This window comes from Galleria mellonella, unplaced genomic scaffold (genome assembly GCF_026898425.1).
Source record: "Galleria mellonella isolate WM207_F2 unplaced genomic scaffold, CSIRO_AGI_GalMel_v1 utg65, whole genome shotgun sequence".
Taxonomy (NCBI): domain Eukaryota; kingdom Metazoa; phylum Arthropoda; class Insecta; order Lepidoptera; family Pyralidae; genus Galleria; species Galleria mellonella.
The window spans coordinates 2281518-2303050 of NW_026442138.1; the positions used below are offsets into that span (position 1 = coordinate 2281518).

At 39.1% G+C, this 21533-nt stretch overlaps 3 protein-coding genes across 3 annotated transcripts; 2 read left to right on the forward strand and 1 right to left on the reverse strand.

Annotated features, from left to right (window-relative positions):
• Positions 1–533: 533 nt before the first annotated feature.
• LOC113516378 (polyribonucleotide nucleotidyltransferase 1, mitochondrial) lies at positions 534–12922 on the reverse strand. Its single transcript, XM_026900795.3, has 13 exons — positions 12665–12922; positions 11790–11995; positions 10790–11000; positions 10089–10255; positions 9416–9572; positions 8539–8752; positions 7804–7931; positions 7313–7509; positions 4644–4798; positions 4080–4267; positions 3713–3836; positions 2860–3093; positions 534–1857 (listed from the first exon to the last, which is right to left on the reverse strand). Exons 1-13 carry the CDS (start codon positions 12784–12786, stop codon positions 1699–1701), a joined length of 2262 nt encoding a protein of 753 aa, XP_026756596.2. The 5' UTR covers positions 12787–12922; the 3' UTR covers positions 534–1698.
• A 178-nt stretch (positions 12923–13100) lies between these two features.
• Positions 13101–14614, forward strand: LOC113516380 (uncharacterized). The gene is made up of 3 exons (XM_026900798.3): positions 13101–13278; positions 13417–13508; positions 14379–14614. Exons 1-3 carry the CDS (start codon positions 13222–13224, stop codon positions 14593–14595), a joined length of 366 nt encoding a protein of 121 aa, XP_026756599.2. The 5' UTR covers positions 13101–13221; the 3' UTR covers positions 14596–14614.
• Positions 14615–16327: 1713 nt separating this feature from the next.
• Positions 16328–17843, forward strand: LOC113513384 (uncharacterized). The gene is made up of 2 exons (XM_026897376.3): positions 16328–16848; positions 17086–17843. The coding sequence occupies exons 1-2, from the start codon at positions 16389–16391 to the stop codon at positions 17826–17828; spliced, it is 1203 nt and encodes a 400-aa protein (XP_026753177.3). The 5' UTR covers positions 16328–16388; the 3' UTR covers positions 17829–17843.
• The last annotated feature ends 3690 nt before the right edge of the window (positions 17844–21533 follow it).

Here is a 21533-nt window from a genome sequence, read left to right on the forward strand (position 1 = left end):
AGTCACGATAGATTCCAGGGGGAACCGCGTGGAGGTCGGCCCGGTAGGATATATTGATAGTAATAGAGACTAATCTCCCCAGTACTAACAATCCCTTCCCCCCGGTTTGAAGGGTGGGATATGGCAATGAATTTACAGGGTACGGAGGAATAACACCCGAGTTCTCAAGAGTGGCAATGCCTTATGTATTATATATATATATATATATATATATATATATATATATATATATATATTATATATATAAATTAGTATGTTTTTTTAATTATCATCCATCATAATAATTTCAGCCATTTCTAGACTATACAAAAGTCCTTTGTGGTGGTGTTTTAAGATGGACGCTGCTGCCTATTCCTCGAGTATTGAAATTCCTTAGTCACCTCTTACAACATTCACGGGAAAGGAAAGGAAATTTAATATTTACATTATTTCGATTATAAGTAGCAACAATAAGTTTTAATCTATTTACACATTTTATTAATTTAAACAGACATTAAACAAATGTAATGTATATACCTTAAAATTAATGAACAACATTCTTACACACTTTCGATTTTATTCAGTACTAATTGGATTTATCCGACTGCTAAAAAAAGAAGGAAAATTTGGAAATAAATATACATATGATAAACTTTTTTGATATTAACAGTTTTGGTACTTTGGCGTAACATATAATCTAAACTAACTTGATGGATTTATAAAATCCGAATGAGGCGTCGTCAGATTCTTATATTGATTGCTCCGAACCAAGTAACATACTTGGTTTATTAATATTTGACATATATAGTAAACAATCCTGGCATATATGGTCATTTTGAAATAAGACAAACTAAAATATAAAATCAAATATCATGTAAATTACAATTATTATTCCATTTGCTTATGCTTGTAAAAAGATCAAGATTATTTGCTAAATACGTCAAGTATAAAAAAAAAAAACAGTTTATATTCTATGGTATACTATTGAGGACACAAAACATTAAAAAAAAAAATGGAAATGATTCAAATTTAGAATTTAGCTGTCGTGGTTTAGCGATTGTTGCATCCACTTTTATATATTCTTGTGCAACAAAATTTAATATCCAATGGCCAGTACAATAAAAAAAAATTCATAACAATTGGAAGAATTTCTGTGGCCTTTATCTCCTATGTTATTCAAGAGATTCTTAATAGTATGTCATAATCATCCACTATTAAGCGAATATCCGAAATATACGATGATATACCAAGAAAAGGATTTTGAAAACTTGCACTTGTGAATAAAACTAGAGGGACATAAGACCTACAGTGAACTACCCAATTGATAGACATGAATAATTAAAAAAGTAAAACTGCAATTTCAACAAAATTGGTAAAGGAGTCATCTCAAAAATCAACTACACGAATTAAAGCCAAAAATTTCATAAAATTTCTATACTTCTAAGAAAAGGAATTCTGTGTTTAAATCGGTTAAAAATGATTTTATCATTTTGTCTTTTTAGGTTTCAATATTAAAACATAGACTGAGAATGATTGTAAGAAACGTGTCCAATGAAAAAAAAATCATTTTCACAGAACAGCGAAGGTAAACTTATTAATCACTGGCATCATTTGTAATCGAGTCCAAACAAAAACCTCTTCTGGACACTCTCACTCACGTCTCAATTCACAACAACATATGAGCACTTCGCAGTAGACACTATCAGTCTTTCGATTCGTTCAGTCCATAGTCTTGTCCAGTTTCCTGACGTGTGGCGGCGGCGGTGACGTGAGCACCTTCTTGGAGAGCCGCAGCTGGCCGGAGACGGGGTCCCGTCCGAAGTACTTCACCTGGATCTCTGAGCCCACATCGAGGCCGAGCGCAGACGGGTGCATTATCTGTGATGTATAATTTTATCATTACGACAAGGCTTTCTTTAGGGAGAAAGGATTGTTAAGAGTATCCGACCGAAGCAGAGGGCCTACCATGAAATGTTTTCCGAAATATCGGAGCCAAACGAAGCACAAATTTGATGTTAAAATTACATAATACATACCGTTTGGAAATATTAAAAATGTTAAAATATTGTTCCTTTGGACTTTTAGGATAGGATGTATGACGAACGAAATGTTAAACTCCATTTATTGGTCCGACTTTGGTATAAACAAAAACACGAAATTGTTTGTATTACGAATGCTCTCTTAACTGTATTACACGTTATTTTTATTTAGTTATCGCTGTAAGTATTCATTAGTGTTGTGACCTTTAGGCAATAGTCACTTGGGTGTTACATAATGTTCAGGAGTTGGGGGTTTAAAGAATGTTAATGCAATAAACCCTACCAGATCGACCTCTACATGGCATCCACTAGGAATCATTGCAGTTAATACCTAGTGAATTCGTTACGATGGATCAACTATTTTTCATACTCATATATCAATAACGGCTTAGTCAATTACAATGAAATTTTGTATACATGCACAATATGGGAAGAAGGGCATAGGCTACTTTTTATCGTGGTCAGTAAACAAATCCCAGCAAACGAAGTCATGGTTTTTTTTTATACAACTTAGAATGGCAAATAAGCTGATGGCCCACCTGATGGAAAGTGGTAACAGTCGCCTATAGACATGAGCAGTACCATGGACATAACCGAGTATACTGTTTTGCTCATGAGACTCCCTATGCGTTGCCATTCCTGAGGACTCAGGTGTTATTCCTCTGTACCCTGTAAATTCACGTCATATCCCACCCTTCAAACCGAAACACAGCCATGCAAATACAACTGCTTCACGGTTGAAACACGAATAGGACAGAGGTGCCCAAGCAATCGACTTTTGTACAAAATCTCCCTCTGGTAAAATGGTTAAAAGTTAGTAAAAAATAATAAAAATAATTACCTTCCTATGATCCAACTGTGAATTATGAACTAAAGCTGGCGACATGCCTGGATACAGCGTCACTAACACCCCGATATCTCTGACTTCGACCACTTTAGCTTTGTATATAGCACCAAATTCGAGTTCTGGCGTTCGTTCTGCGCTCAACCATTCGGCTATTCGAGCCCGCGCCTCATCCATCGCGGCTTGGGACGGGGCGAATATTGTGTATTTTGTTTCGTCTATTGGGGTCACCTGGAATGAAAGAGAGAAGAAAAATATTTTTATTCAAGTAAAGTCTAGCAGTTCCTTCAAAAAAAATATTAAAATCATTCTATCTTTCCAATTTTGTTTAAATATAAAAAATGATTAGAAAACTGTCATCATTGTGTTCTCTTTTATTTGATATTTATATGTTGTTTTTAACATATATATATATATATATATATATATATATATATATATATATATATATATATATGTATATATATATTCTTATTTATGTAGATTTATATTCATATGTATGTATTAATATTGTATCTTTAAATTCTGTCTTGCATTACTACTGCCCACTCACTATTTCCTAACTGCGTTAGGTTGACTGGAAGACATCTCTTTTAGAAATAAGTTCGCCTTTGCTAACATTGTTATTAAATTATTGTTGTTACTGTATGTTTTAGTGCAATAAAGAATATATATATATTCGTACCAGTTACCTTCCAAATTGAAACATAGCCATGCATACACGAATGCTTCAAGGTAGAAACACGAATGGGACAGAGGTGCCCAAGCAAACGACTTTTGTACGAAGTCTCCCTTTGTTTGCCTTCTTTGTGGTATAGAAAAAATAGAGTAAAGCAATAATGTGACTTACCTGCACTCCAGTCTCTACATACAGTCTTTTTAGATTGATACCACCGAGACCGACCAGCTTCGGCCTCTTGTGGACTTCCACCGTCAGCTCCTCTATCACAGGCATGTTCTCCTTGCGGGTTTGTCTGATGGAAAAAAAAATTTACATACAAAAACCCAAATAGTTGTAGATAAGTTAGATAAAAATAAGGTTTGTAGTGCGGAAGGGATTATTATGACTATATCACCAGAGGGAGACTTTGCAGGAGTGTTGTCGGCCTTTTAAAAAGGAATATGCTCTTTTTTGAAGATTACGACGTTGATTCAGTTCAGAAATATCGATTAAAGAAAAATGGTAATGTGAAAAAGACCAACGATCAAATGCTTACCTTGGTTTATCGATGCATTGATTCATAATATCGATGATCTTGCTTTTCGCGTCACAAGCTTTCTGGACTGCCTCCATGACAACTTTGAGGGGGAGACCTGGTATCTTGACGTCGGCCTGCAGCGCCGTGATACCCTTCTTCGTTCCCGCCACTTTGAAGTCCATATCACCCATGTAATCTTCTATACCCTGCGGAGACAAGAATATTATTTTAGAAGTGATCACTTCACTTAAATTTTTACTTGCGTGCATTTTTTACAGAATAGCATAACTGTAACTATGTAGCGCCGTGTGGTCCCGGCATAGAATGGACCATTACTTCCTTTCCCGTGGATGTCGTAAGAGGCGACTAAGGGAGCTTGATAGATGAGGGATGGGCTGCATTGTGCCTTTTAAAAAATCACTAAAGCCTAACTGCGATTGTTAACCCGCCTGCTGGGCGTGGCAACTACTGGCAAAACTCTCCAATCCCACAAATTTATGTTCAGCAGTGGACAGTTAATGATTGATATGAAATGATATGATAGCTGTAGTTAGATTGTGAGGTAACAATGTGCAGACTCACTAACAAATCAGTGAGTATCCTGTAGTCTGCGATCTGGGACCCGTCGTACCGCGACACAAGACCGATGGCGACACCCGCAGCCGGCGCCGACAATGCCACGCCCGCGTCCAGCAGCGCCAGCGACCCGCCGCACACTGAGGCCATCGAGCTCGACCCTATGTTTATATACAACCGAGTGTTCTAATTTCAAATTTAAATTAAGGCAAAGGACCTGCTTTATTTTAGGCTCGATATTTGTATAAAAATTGAGAAAAATACGATGATTATAGGAATAATAAAACTAGTTAATTTTAAATTTTCGCATTGTTTACACATTTTTAAATACTCAATCGGGATTTAATGCGATGAAAAAACTCTTACAGGTAAATAGTACCTACATACTTGCTTCTCTATTGCCGACGTTATATTAAAACTAATAGGTCAATAATTTATGTGCATAATAATTAATTTTAATACTAAAACGTTTCTATAAGTTTCAGAGAATTTTAACCCTCACGTAAATATCACTGCCTGAACAAAATAAAGTGGTAATGATGTTATACCAGGAATGACTTTGAACTGGTGCGGCACGACGGGCAGCAGGCGTCCAGTACAGTGTGTGTGTGCACACGCTCACACGCTCACACGCTCACACGCTCACCGTTGGACTCGAGCACCTCGGCGGTGAGGCGCAGCGTGTAGGGCTGGTGCGGCACGACGGGCAGCAGGCGTCCAGTACAGTGTGTGTGTGCACACGCTCACACGCTCACACGCTCACACGCTCACCGTTGGACTCGAGCACCTCGGCGGTGAGGCGCAGCGTGTAGGGCTGGTGCGGCACGACGGGCAGCAGGCGTCCAGTACAGTGTGTGTGTGCACACGCTCACACGCTCACCGTTGGACTCGAGCACCTCGGCGGTGAGGCGCAGCGTGTAGGGCTGGTGCGGCACGACGGGCAGCAGGCGTCCAGTACAGTGTGTGTGTGCACACGCTCACACGCTCACCGTTGGACTCGAGCACCTCGGCGGTGAGGCGCAGCGTGTAGGGCTGGTGCGGCACGACGGGCAGCAGGCGTCCAGTACAGTGTGTGTGTGCACACGCTCACACGCTCACCGTTGGACTCGAGCACCTCGGCGGTGAGGCGCAGCGTGTAGGGCTGGTGCGGCACGACGGGCAGCAGGCGTCCAGTACAGTGTGTGTGTGCACACGCTCACACGCTCACCGTTGGACTCGAGCACCTCGGCGGTGAGGCGCAGCGTGTAGGGCTGGTGCGGCACGACGGGCAGCAGGCGTCCAGTACAGTGTGTGTGTGCACACGCTCACACGCTCACCGTTGGACTCGAGCACCTCGGCGGTGAGGCGCAGCGTGTAGGGCTGGTGCGGCACGACGGGCAGCAGGCGTCCAGTACAGTGTGTGTGTGCACACGCTCACACGCTCACCGTTGGACTCGAGCACCTCGGCGGTGAGGCGCAGCGTGTAGGGCTGGTGCGGCACGACGGGCAGCAGGCGTCCAGTACAGTGTGTGTGTGCACACGCTCACACGCTCACCGTTGGACTCGAGCACCTCGGCGGTGAGGCGCAGCGTGTAGGGCTGGTGCGGCACGACGGGCAGCAGGCGTCCAGTACAGTGTGTGTGTGCACACGCTCACACGCTCACCGTTGGACTCGAGCACCTCGGCGGTGAGGCGCAGCGTGTAGGGCTGGTGCGGCACGACGGGCAGCAGGCGTCCAGTACAGTGTGTGTGTGCACACGCTCACACGCTCACCGTTGGACTCGAGCACCTCGGCGGTGAGGCGCAGCGTGTAGGGCTGGTGCGGCACGACGGGCAGCAGGCGTCCAGTACAGTGTGTGTGTGCACACGCTCACACGCTCACCGTTGGACTCGAGCACCTCGGCGGTGAGGCGCAGCGTGTAGGGCTGGTGCGGCACGACGGGCAGCAGGCGTCCAGTACAGTGTGTGTGTGCACACGCTCACACGCTCACCGTTGGACTCGAGCACCTCGGCGGTGAGGCGCAGCGTGTAGGGCTGGTGCGGCACGACGGGCAGCAGGCGTCCAGTACAGTGTGTGTGTGCACACGCTCACACGCTCACCGTTGGACTCGAGCACCTCGGCGGTGAGGCGCAGCGTGTAGGGCTGGTGCGGCACGACGGGCAGCAGGCGTCCAGTACAGTGTGTGTGTGCACACGCTCACACGCTCACACGCTCACACGCTCACCGTTGGACTCGAGCACCTCGGCGGTGAGGCGCAGCGTGTAGGGCTGGTGCGGCACGACGGGCAGCAGGCGTCCAGTACAGTGTGTGTGTGCACACGCTCACACGCTCACACGCTCACACGCTCACCGTTGGACTCGAGCACCTCGGCGGTGAGGCGCAGCGTGTAGGGCTGGTGCGGCACGACGGGCAGCAGGCGTCCAGTACAGTGTGTGTGTGCACACGCTCACACGCTCACCGTTGGACTCGAGCACCTCGGCGGTGAGGCGCAGCGTGTAGGGCTGGTGCGGCACGACGGGCAGCAGGCGTCCAGTACAGTGTGTGTGTGCTGCACACGCTCACACGCTCACCGTTGGACTCGAGCACCTCGGCGGTGAGGCGCAGCGTGTAGGGCTGGTGCGGCACGACGGGCAGCAGGCGTCCAGTACAGTGTGTGTGTGCACACGCTCACACGCTCACACGCTCACACGCTCACCGTTGGACTCGAGCACCTCGGCGGTGAGGCGCAGCGTGTAGGGCTGGTGCGGCACGACGGGCAGCAGGCCGCGCTCCGCCAGCGCGCCGTGGCCCGCCTCGCGCCGCCCTGGCGCTCCGCCGCCGCCGCGCCCCACCTCGCCCGTCGCGTACCCTGGGAACTCGTAGTGCAGGAAGAAGCTCTTCTCTTTTATACCGCTGCCAATAGAGAAACATTAAATCATAAGAATAAAAAAAAAAGAAAAAGTCATAGCTCATAGGATAACAGAGCTCGAAAGAAATATAACATAGCCTCTACAGCACAACTCTCTTCACAGCCGCTCATGAGTAAGGATCACGAATCAACCCCGAAACTAGTCGAGTCCTCGCGATGTAATTACGCGTAAGTTAAACCGGTAGTTATTATATTAAAACTTTATTAAGAACAAGGGATTGGATGGGAGGGATCCCACCGCTACCTCAGTGGTAAAACTTGCAGAGTTATATTAGTACCTGGTAAGCATGGTGAGCGTGTCCATCTTGAGGGCGCTGTCGGGCGAGTCGAAGGCGACGGTGGCCAGCACCTGCGTCTGCCCGCGCTGGAACAGCGCGCTGCCGTGCAGCGGCTCGTACAGGGACACCTGCATCATTGACAACGAATTTTTTTTTATATTGTTCACTATAATATCTTGGGGGAAAGGGATTGTTAGTAATGGATTCAAATAGTCCCATTACTAGCAATATACCCTATCAGGTCGACCTCCAAGTGTTTCCTCCTGGAAACCGCCGTGATTGATTCATTAGTGAATTTATCACGATGGGCTAACTGACCTGCTTCATATTCACTTATCATCCCTCACTGGTGCCCCGCTAGTGTATACCGATGGCGCAGGCGGGGTTACAATACCATTATTACCCATTAAAAAAAATACTATAATATTTCCGTGGCGTAGTTGTGAGCACGTTGTATTATGTGAGGGCCCGTATTCGATACCCGGCCGGGTCAATTTAGGAAATGAATTTTCTGTATTGGTTCTGGCCTGGGTATTCTTGGTTGCGCCGGCAAATGCTATGGTTTTTTGGCTTTTCATAATACAGAGAATCCCAGCTTGAGGGCTACGCGAGGTGTGATCGTTTAGTACATATAGGGCATGTGCCTCATTTGACGTTAATTACTGCCATCCATAAGTACCTATAACCGTGGACGACTGACTGTTTATTTACTCGTTAAACAAATTTAAACTTTACCTGACAACTGATTTTTCTCAATTCATCTAAATGCCTTCCATCGCATCGCGTGTCCGTTTCAAATATCATATCCCTGAAGATCTGCTTGAGGTTGGTATTGAAGCAGTCCTGTAGCTGGCCCACGTCAGCTTCGGTGTCTCTCAGCTGGTTGAGGACCGTCTGCCGAAGTTCGGAGATGGCAATGTCTCGGGATAGCTTGTCGTGGGAGTGATCACTGGATCGAACAGAAAAAAAAAAGTATATTTTGAGATGTCCATAATATTCCTCAAATCTATAAGTGCCAGTTATCACTCAGTTAGGTCAGTTTTTTTTTAATGGGTGGGTATGGTAACCCCGTCTGCGCTATCGGTATACACTGGCGGGGCACCAGTGTTAGATGACTAATGAGGATGAAATCAGGTCAGTTAGCCCATCCTGACGAATTCAACTAGAATTAGCCACGATAGTTTCCAGGGGGAACCACATGGAGGTCGACCCGACAGGGTATATTGCTAGTAACGGGGCAATTTGACCACATTACTAACAATTCCTTTCTCCCCAGTTAGGTCAGTTAGGACAGCTCGTTTGTCCTTCTAAGACGCAAGTAATATAAAATCTGTAATATTCAGGGAAAGGGATTGTTAGTAATGGAGACGGAGAATCCCATTGCTAGCAATATACTCAACCAGGTCGACCTCCTCTCGGTTCTCCCTGGAAACTATCATGGTTAATTCCTGATGAATTCATCATGATGGGCTAACTGGCCTGTTTTCATTCTCATCTATCACCCTTCACTGGTGCTCCGCCAGCGTATCCCGTTAGCGCAGGCGGGGTTACCATACCATTTTCACAGATCAAAAAACAATCTGTAATATTCCTTCTACTAGTGTTTACCCACCTAAGAATTTCTCTAATTTTCATTGTAGATAATGTCTTGATGTTATCAACGATGCTTTGTTCTAAAGGCAATGGTATTTCGTACTCCCGCTTCATTTTCCCATGGTCCTTTTGCAATTTTTCTATCCCTCTAACTATGTGTTGGGCTTCTTTAGTACCTGTAAGCGAAACATGACGGTAATGATGATATTAGCAATTAACTATTCTCCGCTGAACATACGCCTACCCCTTGGGGGGGTTTTGCTAATAATTACCACGTTTAGCAAAGCTGGTAGGAAACCGCAATTAGGCTTTAATAAGAGGGATGCTACTGCCCATCTCTTGACCATTAAGTTCCCTCAGTCGCTTTTTTCGTTACCCACGGGAAAGGAAGGGGTGGTTCATCCTATGCCGGGACCACACGGCAAAAGTAAAATATACTTATTGCTAAAACTACATCAGCATACAACTACATTCATACTAAAACATCTCCAAGGCCTAACTGCGGTGGCCAATCTGCCAAGCGTGGCAACTACTAGCAAAGCCCCTCCAAGGGGGAGGCTTATGTTTAGCGGTGAACAGTTAAAGGCTAACATGATGATGATAATGTATGATTCCATACAAAATTCTATATTCAGGTCGATTTTTTTTTATCTTAAATTATCCAGTAATAAAAAGTCGACTTACATTCATACCTAATTTGATTGCTTTCAGCAGATCCTGCTGCAAGATATCCGCAGCGCTGCCTTCTAACATCACGACCAGGTTGCTTTTGGTTGCTGCCACCACCAAATTCAAACTTGACTTTTCTAAATCTTTACGTGTAGGGTTGATTATTATTTCATTGTCAATGTTGCCTAATCTAAAATAAAATGTGAATTTTGTTTAAAGATTAGCAGAAAGAGACATATATGTTATTTGCATGGATACCTCTGTCTCACTGGTATTTCTACTGTGAAGCAGTTGCTTGCATGGCTGTGTTTCGATCTGAACGGCAGTGAAATTACAGGATATAGAAGTATAATATCTTAGTTTTTATGAATGGCAACACATGAGTGGTATCATGAGCATAATAATTGCATTCCACTGGGTGGTAGTTTAAAAAAAAAGTACTATAAAAAAAATGCTTATTATTAAGTTTACTTGAATAAAAAATAAAAAATATTCTAAGTTGTATAAAAAAAATTTAAGAGACGAATTAACGTGATTATTTAGGTAAACTATTATCATTTATCAGGGTTATCTCAATGTTCGACCCTCGTGATCCTGGGCCATCAGATTGTTTGGTATTCTAAGTATTAAGCTGAAAAAGCTTATTGAATATATATATATATATATATATATATATATATATATATGAATGTACGTATGTATGTACTGTGGTAGTATAACTAACCTGACTGCTCCAATGGGACCATTCCATGGCACATCGGAGAGAGCCAACGCAGCGCTGGCGGCATTAACTGCAATAGTCTCGGGAGGGTTGGTCGCGTCCACCGCTAGCATGTTACATACTACCTGGGTGTCATAGTTGTAGTTTTGGGGAAACAGGGGGCGCAGCGAGCGGTCTATGAGCCGCGACGTTAGAATCTCGCGTTCTGTTGGACCTGTGAAGGAAAATCTTTATTTGTACCCGTTCGTAACCAAAAGCATTAAGCTTTTTGATGGAATTGGAATCAAGCATCTGTTTTGCCAATGCAATGTTAATGATGAACTTAGCCAGGGGTCTGATCGATTGCCTATCCTTGTAGAGTCCAAAATTTTCTAAACCTAAAAGTTCCTAACTAACTCGTGTCACTCTGGATTTTTTAATATTTTTTTTTATAATAATACAACTTAGAATGGCAAACAAGCTGACGGCCCACCTGATGGAAAGTGGTAACCGTCGCCTATAGACATGAGCAGTACCATGGACATAACAGAGTATACTGTTTTGTCCATGATACTCCTCATGCATTGCTATTCCTGAAGACTCAGGTGTTATTCCTCTGTACCCTGTATATTCACTGGTATTCCTATCTTTCAAACCGAAATAGCCATGCAAGTACAACAGCTTCACAGTAAAAACATGAATGGGACAGAGATGCCCAAGCATACAACTTTTGTACCAAGTCTCCCTCTGGTATATATAGCAATATTTTAGTACTTTAGTTATAATATTTATATTTTAGTCCAATAAAGAATATATTAAATATAAAAAATATCCAAAAAATAATATTGGATAACAGACTTTTAACATATTTAATTTGTGCTCATAATGTAATTGAAGTGTAACTAATAAATAAATAAAGCAAAACAATCCTATGATTAATGGTAAATAACAAAATTTATTAAAAAAAAAGACCTTATTTTTTTATTAAATTTTAATGTAATGTGGAAACATTTTTGTTTATTACCTAATTCTCTCCTCAAAAAGTTAGTAGGTATTCTTCCTGCTGCCGCCGCTTTTTGCCTGTAATCGACCACAAGCGGCAGGAAATTGCTTGAACTCTGTTTAGCTTTGGAGACCACTGTTGATAGTACACTGGTTTGACCAAGAGTAGCCACACAGGCACCATCAGCAAAACGAGCATATTGGCCAGTTGATAGTTTCAAACTTGTTCTGGAATGTAATTTAAAAATAAAAATTTACATAAACAATAATACAAAAAGAAAATTAAATAAAATTTGAAGTATTATTCAATATAGCCTTAGTTGCCAGATTCAAATAAATAAAATCTGATATTGATTTTGTCAATTGTATTAGCTTGGTTCCAATTATAATTATAAAAAAAAAGTTATCAAAACAAATAGCTACTGCCAATTACTGTTTTGGTTAGTTTTTTTTTTAACTTAAGTACAATATAATTATAATTTGTAATTTTTATTGTAATTTATTGTTTACCAGACAAAGGCTAAAAGGCTTTTTTGTACAACTTACAATGGCAAATAAGCTGATGGCCCACCTGATGGAAAGTGATAATAACAAGAGTATATTGTGTTGCTTATGATACTCTCATGCATGGTAATTCCTGAGAAGTAAGGTGTTATGCCTCTCTACCCTGTAATTTCATTGTCATATTCCACCTTTTAAACCGAAATACAGCAGTTTTAACTACTTCAAAGCAGAAACATGAATGGGACAGTGGCACCCAAACTGACGGCTTTTGTATAGTCTCCGTCTGGTAACTATTTCAGCACTAAAGATCCTTGAAATGAAATTGTGTAAATTTATAGTAAGTCCCGGTTTCATAACCTTAAAATTGTAGGTCAACTTAACCTCAAAACTTACCCGTTTGTAAACGTAATATTTGTTTCCCCAACATTAGACTGCGACGAGAAAAATCGGGCACAATGTCGTCCTTTAATTCTAAATTTACTGAACATGACACGTTTTTTTATTAACATTTTCATGTAAATCAAAGGTGATCACTAAATGGAAACAAAATTCGAGCTTTAGTGATCTCAAAAAATCAATTAAGTTAATTATTACAAGAAATTAAGAATATATAAATACTAGAAATTGATAGTTATATAAACTATTAAAAATTATTTTTATTTATTTCTAATAGGAAAATTTTTTGAATAATAATTGACAAATGAACTGACATAATATTAGTTGTTGATTGATCAAGATTGGCTGTCTGCATCAGTCTGCACATGTTTACAAGCTAATGCGAGACTGACATAGTTGTCTATCAAACTGTCAGTTCTTTCGCAAAATGTCAAAAGTTTTAAAAAATAAAATTCTAAATCCTTAATTTCAAAAGAGTCCCTTAATTAATTATTTTTTATTTATTTAGGATTGTTCACTAATTATATGGCAATTAAATATAAAACAAAATAAATATGTCGAAGAAAGTTCAGGGTAATGACTCATTTCAGAGAATAAATTATCTTTATCAAGTAAGTTTATAAATTTTAAAATATTTTTATTTCATTAATTTTAAGGTTGAAATTGTATATAAAAACACTTCTACATTTCGTAAATTAATTTGTCACCAGTATTTTTAATTATTACTTATATATTTTTTTTTGTTATAGATAAGTAAACAAATGTGTACGAAAAATCCAGGATTGTCGTCTTACTACGGTAATCTAATAGTAAATATTGCTAAGAAAAATGTTTTGAAAATGTAAGTTTTAACTTACTATATATTTTTTTTTTTATATTTTTTGTTCCTTTTTTATAATGTATGCATAGAGGTGGACTAAGTCCATCAGAGGCCTGGGATGGCAAAGTTGAATAAGTCTGGAGTGATTCATGTAATTTGATGTAATTTTAAAACCTTTTTATTCAGTTTATATTTGTATGTATTCATGTTTATTTAGTTAAAATCTTGCTCTGTAAAATTTAAATACAATTTAAATAAATATACATAGAATATGGATATAAATGGAGGTGTATGTTGGCTTCCCAGAACCAGAGTTGCAGGGCAAACCGCCCCGCCTGCCTGCTACCTTTGTTAGTCCACTACTTGTGTGCACTAAATAATAATTATATAAATTGATGTTTATAGTACATAATAGTCTACAAGGTTTATAAAAGATTGGATTTGAAACAGTATCAGATTAGAAAATATGTCAATAGTCGGATATTATATGTAGTTGGTAGTATGATAGTAGGTATTTAATATATATACTTTCTAGTATACTATATATTCAGTTTATATTATAAACTCTCATTATATTAATTGAAATGAAAATATTTCATGGTTTCTTCTCAGTATTTAAGAATGGCAATTTATAATGGGTCCCCACCCATTATATGAAAGCGATTGTTAGTTATGGGGTCTAATAGTCCTATTGCTAGCAATATATCCTATCAGGTTTACCTCCACGTGATTACCCCTGGAAACCATTGTGGTTAATTCATGTTGAATTAATTATGAAGGGCCAATTGACTTGCATTTATTCTCACTTAATATCTCTCACTGGTGCCCTACCAGCTTATTAATTAAATATTCATTATTGAACATTATACATTTTTTTTTATATTATTTCAGACATCCAGACATAAAACGACAGATATGTAAAACATGCCGCTGTATGCTCATAGCTAATGTTACAGCGAAAACAAAAATAAGAAGTAAGAAAAAATCAAAGATCATAGAGTGGACATGCAACACTTGTGGGGCTAAACGCAGTATTCCAGTAGAAAAGAATAAAGATTATAGTCTATGGGTGGATAGACCAGAGGCAGTTGTTGAAGTGATTAATTAAATAAAAGAGAAAAATATAAGATTGATGTTTAATTTTTTTATTTATTTTTTTATTATAATAATTTCGGTACTTAAATCACATATTATCATAATTATTAAATAATTACAATTAATCCATTGTCCACTGTTGAACATAGATCTCCCATATTATACCACAAAGTATGATACTGCACCATTTACATCCAGCGACTCCCTGCAGTACTCTCGACATCGTCACTTATCGCAGGGGGTCGTCCTGCACTGCGCTTTCCTGCACGGGGTCGCCACTCGAGGAGTCGAAAAGCTTTCATATACTATATACACATATTCTTCAATACATGGACTAAGGAGGGAAAGAAAACCATATTTAGCAATATACACTAATTAGTAGATTTTATCCTTTTATTTCAAACCGATTAGATAGCGCACGCTATATTACAGAATTTTTGCCGACTTGAATTACACTTATTGTGTTTAATTATTGAAAATTAATATTCACCAGAATAAAAAGTATCACTCAGGGTTAATATACCTTTATAACAGTGTAAGAATCTTCGAAATCGGATCAGTAATAGATACCGGAGACTACCCGGATATCCAAACTCACAAACTTTACCTCTTTATAATATTAAATATAGGTTTTCGTTACTAGATCTACGTAAATATAAATGTATTTTAGGATATTGATTGTCTATTTTATAAACTTAAGTAAGTTGGAGGGTAAAAGAAAATAAAATGCGGTAAAACAGTTGGGAAATATTTTTATTTGGTATACACAAGGAAAGGTGAAAAAATGATCTCTTATTTCCGCACTGAGCCTCTCATTTAGCACGTTGTACGTGTAAGTCGTGGCTAATATAGCCAGCCAAGCCCGCCACGAAAAAATGGTGTCCGTCCTATTTTTATCCCATAAGATACCAAAGCTGCAGTATCGAAAATAAATATTGGCCTGATGCTGTCCAGTCGCCGATAAGAGTGAAATTGCAATAAGAAATAAAGGGTCTTTATAAGATCATGGATAATTAAGAAAGAAATCATATTGTTTTTTTATATTTAATTGCTGCTTGTACTATTATTAATACTATTTAATAGAATTCTTTTTAAAAGAATACAATGTGTATATTTTTATTCTAGTAACACTACTTGTTACTAGAAATGTTGGTATGTTAAACAAAAAAAAAAAAAAAACGCCTTCAGTATTGGCAATACCATTTATTTTGATAAAATAGAAACTATTGAACCGATTACGATGAAATTTTTGTAGGACCAATCTGGAATCCTGGATGATATCTTTTGAAATAAAAATATAATTTCCAAATCGGTTTGTAAATGACGGAGTTCTGTGGTAATAAACACATTTTATTGTTTTTTGGGAGAATTATTTACAGAATGACATGTATTGTTATTGATTGATTTTTTAATATACTATTATAATTTTTATATTACTAATTGAATAAATAGTTGATGTAATGTTAAGTCACTTATATGTATGTGTTAAATGTAATGTATCTTGTACTTAATAATAATATTGCATGCTTTAGAATATAAGGCGAACAATAGATCAATATCTATAAAAACAATGTTCTGGCAAATAAACAAATTTAATCTAAAAAAATAAGTACAACCGAATTGAGAATGTTCTACATTTTTTAAGTCGGATAAAAATATTCTAACCAAATAAAATGTCGATATTGTTGTCATAATAGAAATAAACATTGTAGGTATATTGCTTTTCGTTATTTATTTACATTTTATGTTCACTGCTATAAAGATTTTATTTCGCGGTTGTTTTCCTTCTAGAAATGTGGTTTTACGATGAAGCTGATTTTTCATAATGTACTCTTACTTATTTTAATATCGGCGTCACACACAACCTTAAATTCGAATTTGAAAGAGAACGTAATATCTTTCCTGCAAGGATCACAGGACAATAAGCATACTATATACGATGTCTCTAATAAAGAACATGACAATAAAATTGACAAAAGAATTCCGAAACAAACAGCTAATGTAATTAGAGTTAACGAGTTCAAAAATCTAAATGATTTAGGGATATCAAAAACAAAAGATAAGGCCAGTAGAAAAAGGTACCATATTGATTCGTTGTTGAATTATTTGAAGCGAAGAGCTGGGAGTTCCCGTGTGCTGTCCACTTCGAATTCCGAAAGTTCTAGTAGGGAGTTGAAAGATTGGAAGGAGCATTGGATACAGAAGAAATTCGAAGCAGCTAACGCTACACCGATTAGAGGAGACGATGTTAACATGGTTGCTGCTAGTAAGTTTGTGCTTTTTAACGTTTTTATATATTTTAATTAATCACGAACCTTTGACGTTAAAAAGTAGATTGACGAACTAGGATTGCTTGCTAGTCATAATAAACTCACCACACAGTACGATGCTTTTCTTAGACAATAATAAATATTAAGATTTAAAGTTCTTTAATACATTCTTATCGAATGAAGTACCTATCTGAGGTAAGTGAATTAGAAATTGTCATTTTTAAATATTTTAGGATCTTGGGGCGTTCCTTGTGGAGATCCAAACCAACATGATATACCTTGGGGAACGTGTATGTTGCCCATGGAGTGTGAAGCTGAATATCGTATCTATAGAGGCGACTATTTATGTGGTTGGACCCAGTTCGTGTGCTGTTCTTTGCAGCTTACAACTTATGACATGTACCAGCGATTCGATATTTCTTTCGCTGATTCAAGTTTAGCTACAGATTCAGAAGAGAAGAGGAATAAAGGTAAGAGCTTAAAAGAAAGAAAGGGCAGAAAGAGATTGATGAAGAAAAAGAAGCGTAAGAGGGAGAGATTGAAACGTAAACGAAAGATAAAGAGAAATATCAAGAAAATTATAAAAGAAATTAGAAAGATCCTAAATAAGTCCTATAGTAACGGTACAACCGCAAGAAAGAAGAAGACTAAGCAGTTGAAGGCGTTCATTCAGCATTTGAAGAAACAATTCAAGAATGACAGGAAGCATGTAAAGAATATTCACGAATTGGAGTTGATGAAGATTGATTCAGCATTACAAACAAAGTTGAATCAAATAAGAAACATGAACCAGGACTTTATAAAGAATTCCACGTTTAGAGACATCGTAGTGAATGGAACTATTACCAAGGAAGGTGCAAGGATGTTGGTGGCAGCTTATCCAGAATTGGCGAGCTATTTGAAAACGAGGCGCAGTGGAAATCGTCCAAAAGATTATATGGATTATGATATAAAATACGGATTGGTTTATTACTAAATTTTAGTTACTTTGTATTTTGTTTTATTTATTCTTCTATTGGAAGGTGTATGTAAGAATTGAGGTATTGTCTCTGTCTACACCAAAAGTGGTCTGGCACAGAGACAAAGATAGAGACAGATATATTTTTGTTTATATTAGGTATAGTGAAGACTAGAAACGTTTATTCTATGATTAGTCCACTACTTTTTTTATAATACAAAGGACAAACGAGCATGGGGCTCACCTGATGGTAAGTGACTACCGACATCGCTAGCGAGTCCGTGAGATAGAATAAGACAGTAACGTCGGATGTTTCATTCCAACTCATGGACTCGCTAGCGACGTTTATTCCATCGATGAATTCTCTTGCCACTTGTTTAGAAGGCCTGAACAGATTTGGTGATTCGTTTTTATTGAAAACGTTTCCGTGTCAGTTCCATACTGTACATACAGTAAAGATTAATGTCGGTTTTTTGTGGAACCAAATCTTAAATTATGTGTTTAAATGATGGTAACCAAGAAAGAAGATTTACCACCCTTTATTGGCCATTATTGCCTCTATAAATGCTGTAAATTGCTCTTTACAACGTTTGGTTACATCCCTTTCCTCTAATGACGATGTCTTTGGGAACATTTTTGTTATTGGTTACAAGTATTTTAGGTATGTCCCTTATAGTTGATAAAGACGATTTTATTTCTTTACATATTTCACGTTGATAATAGGATGTTTTACTCGAAAGGCGTTATTTTCTATTAGCTATTTATCGCGTTCTTTATTAGGTGCCTCTGGACTCTATAATTTGCTTTTGAACCGACTTCAAAAAGAAGAAGGTTATCAATTGGTTCAATTCTTTTTATGTTTGTTACCACATAAATTTGTCAGTTGTAAACTGATTTGGGAAATTCTGTTTTCATCTGAGAGCAGAGTAGAAATCTTAGATATAGATGGTGCCATAGTAATTTTATTAAAATCGACTCAGTAGTTTTTAGATCAAAATAATTGGTTTTCTGTTTTAATTCTGAGGACTTGTTCGGATTGATACCTGCTGCTGATTTTCACCACCGTACAACCCGCCACAAACTAAAGTTTCATCCCAATCATCTGGATGAGTGGCGGTCTGCCACCGTGCGTTTTTCAAGGCACTTTCTTCCACGCACAACCATTCTTTGGAATCAATTTCCAGCAGCAGTATTTTCGAACCGAAACGACAACATAACCTTCAAGAAAAGAGCATATTCCTTTTTAAAAGGCCGGCAGCACACCTGCAATGCTGCTGGTGTTGTGGGTGATCATGAGCGGCGGTAGTCACTTACCATCAGGTGAGCCGCTTGCTCGTTTGCCCCCTGCGTTGTAAAGAAAAAAATCACAATTGAAATTTCTTTTTGAACACAATCGTCAATTATTAGAAAAGATCGATCGAATAGATAAAAAATGTTCACAAACAGTAGGTATCACCAGAGGGAGACTTTGTACAAAAGTCGTTTGCTTGGGCACCTCTGTCACGTTCGTGTTTCAACCGTGAAGCAGTTGTGTTTGCATGACTGTTTCGGTTTGAAGGGTGGGATATGGCAGTGAATTTACAGAGTACAGAGGAATAACACCTTAGTCCTCAAGAATGGCAATGAATGGGGGGTATTATGGGCGAAAGAGTATACTTTGTTATGTCCATGATACTGCTCATGTCTAAAGGCGACAGTTACCACTTTCCATCAGGTGGGCCGTCAGTTTGTTTGCAATTCTAAGTCGTATAAAAAAGGTATATTGAAAAAAAAATCCTTAATCCATGACAGTAACAGTAAGTATAACAAAAGAACTCAGATTAAGTTTTATGATTGAGTAAGGAAACGGTCCTTTGGTCCCCATGTATTATAAACTTTGATGGGCGTGCCTATCTCTTGGGACACAGAATGTTTGCAGTCATTGTTTCTGATAACGTTATGGAATAAAGTTTACGACTAGTTCACAAAGTTATGTATTTCGTTATAATTTTAATGTGTAGAAACATACCTATTCGTAAGTATGTACATATTTATGTCATCATATCATATTAGCCTTTCAATGTTCACTGCTGAACATAAGTATGCCCCTTGGGGGTTTTGCCAGTAGTTGTCACGCTTGGCAGGCGGATTGGTAAACACAGTCAGGCTTTAGAGTTGTTTTAAGAGCGACGCTGCTGTCAATCCCTCGTCCGCTTTTAGTCGGTTCTTACGACACCCACGGGATAGGAAAGGGTGGTTTATTCTATGCCGGGACCACATGACCAAATATTAATGGTATGTACATACCATATACTTATTTATGTAGTATGTACGAATAAAGATTTTTATGTAACTTGGGATAGTAAACAAGCTGATGGACCACCTAGTTTAAAGTAAACCATTACCTTTAGAAATGACCTGAATTATGATATACTAATTGTATATCGCGGCTTTGCATACGTGAATTAGTACATAAAGTATCCTATGTGCTAAGTTTTTTTTTTATACAACTTTTTTTTGGATGTTAAATCTGTTTTGTTAAGGCATTCCGTCCTCGCTATAGAATATGGGTGACGGGATGCCTTTTCTGATGTGTGCACTGTGGTAATTGGGGCGTAATACTATTATGGCAATATACTTTAAGATTGGGGGGAAAGGGATTGTTGGTAATGGAGACTGAGAATCCCATTTCTAGCAATAAACCCAACCAGGTCGGCCTCCTCGCGGTTCTCCCTGGAAACTATCATGGTTAATTCCTGATGAATTCATCATGATGGGCTAACTGGCTTGTTTTCATTCTCATCTATCACCCTTCACTGGTGCTCCGCCAGCGTATCCCGTTAGCGCAGGCGGGGTTACCATACCATTTTCACCCATCAAAAAAAAAAAAACTTTATGAATGGGCGACCGAGAACTACAAGTAAGATGGGTATGTGGTCGGCTTCCGAGCGAACAGTCCCTGTTCCTTCATCCTATAATCTCGGATTCTTCAAACGTAGCGTGTGAGCCGGCATAGTGCGGTCAACCGTTGAAAATAAAACATTCTCTTTTCGGTTGTTGTTCGCTCAGAATGGTGTGGTCACATGTTTCTGAAATGTTTTCTCCCACGAATGCTCAGGTTATAGAATGAGCTCCCTGTAGAGGTTTTTCCAAGAGACTACAACATGGGGTTCTTCAAAAAAGGGATAATGAGCTTTTTTTAGGGTCGACAACGTACGTGTAATGCTTCTGGTATTGCAGGCGTTTATAGGCTACGTTAAGCACTTACTATCGGTCGGGTCGTACGCTTATTTGCCACCTCAGTGAAATATAAAAAAAAGAAGTATCTATATTTACTAAATATTATACTTAATTAAAAAAAAAATGATTAAAATTTGTTATTGAAAATTTGATAATAACATCATCAATGATAATCTATCTTTCTCATGGTTGTCGTAAGAGGCGACTAAGGGAACTTAATTGTCGATGAATGGACAGTAGCGTCCCTCTTAAAACGTCACCAAAGCCTAACTGCGGTTGCCAATCCGCCTGCCAAGCGTGATAACTAGTAACAAAATTCGCCTTATGGGGAAGGCTTATGTTCAGCAGTGGACAGTTAACGGCTGAAATAACGTAATGTAAATTGGACTCTGTTTTCCGAACTTATCCTCTCATTTGGGCCGTTGTGCGTATGCCAGCCCAGCTCCGCCCAGAAGCACAGAAGCTTCCTTGGATCTTCACAGGCGTCACGGAGCGACCTCACCT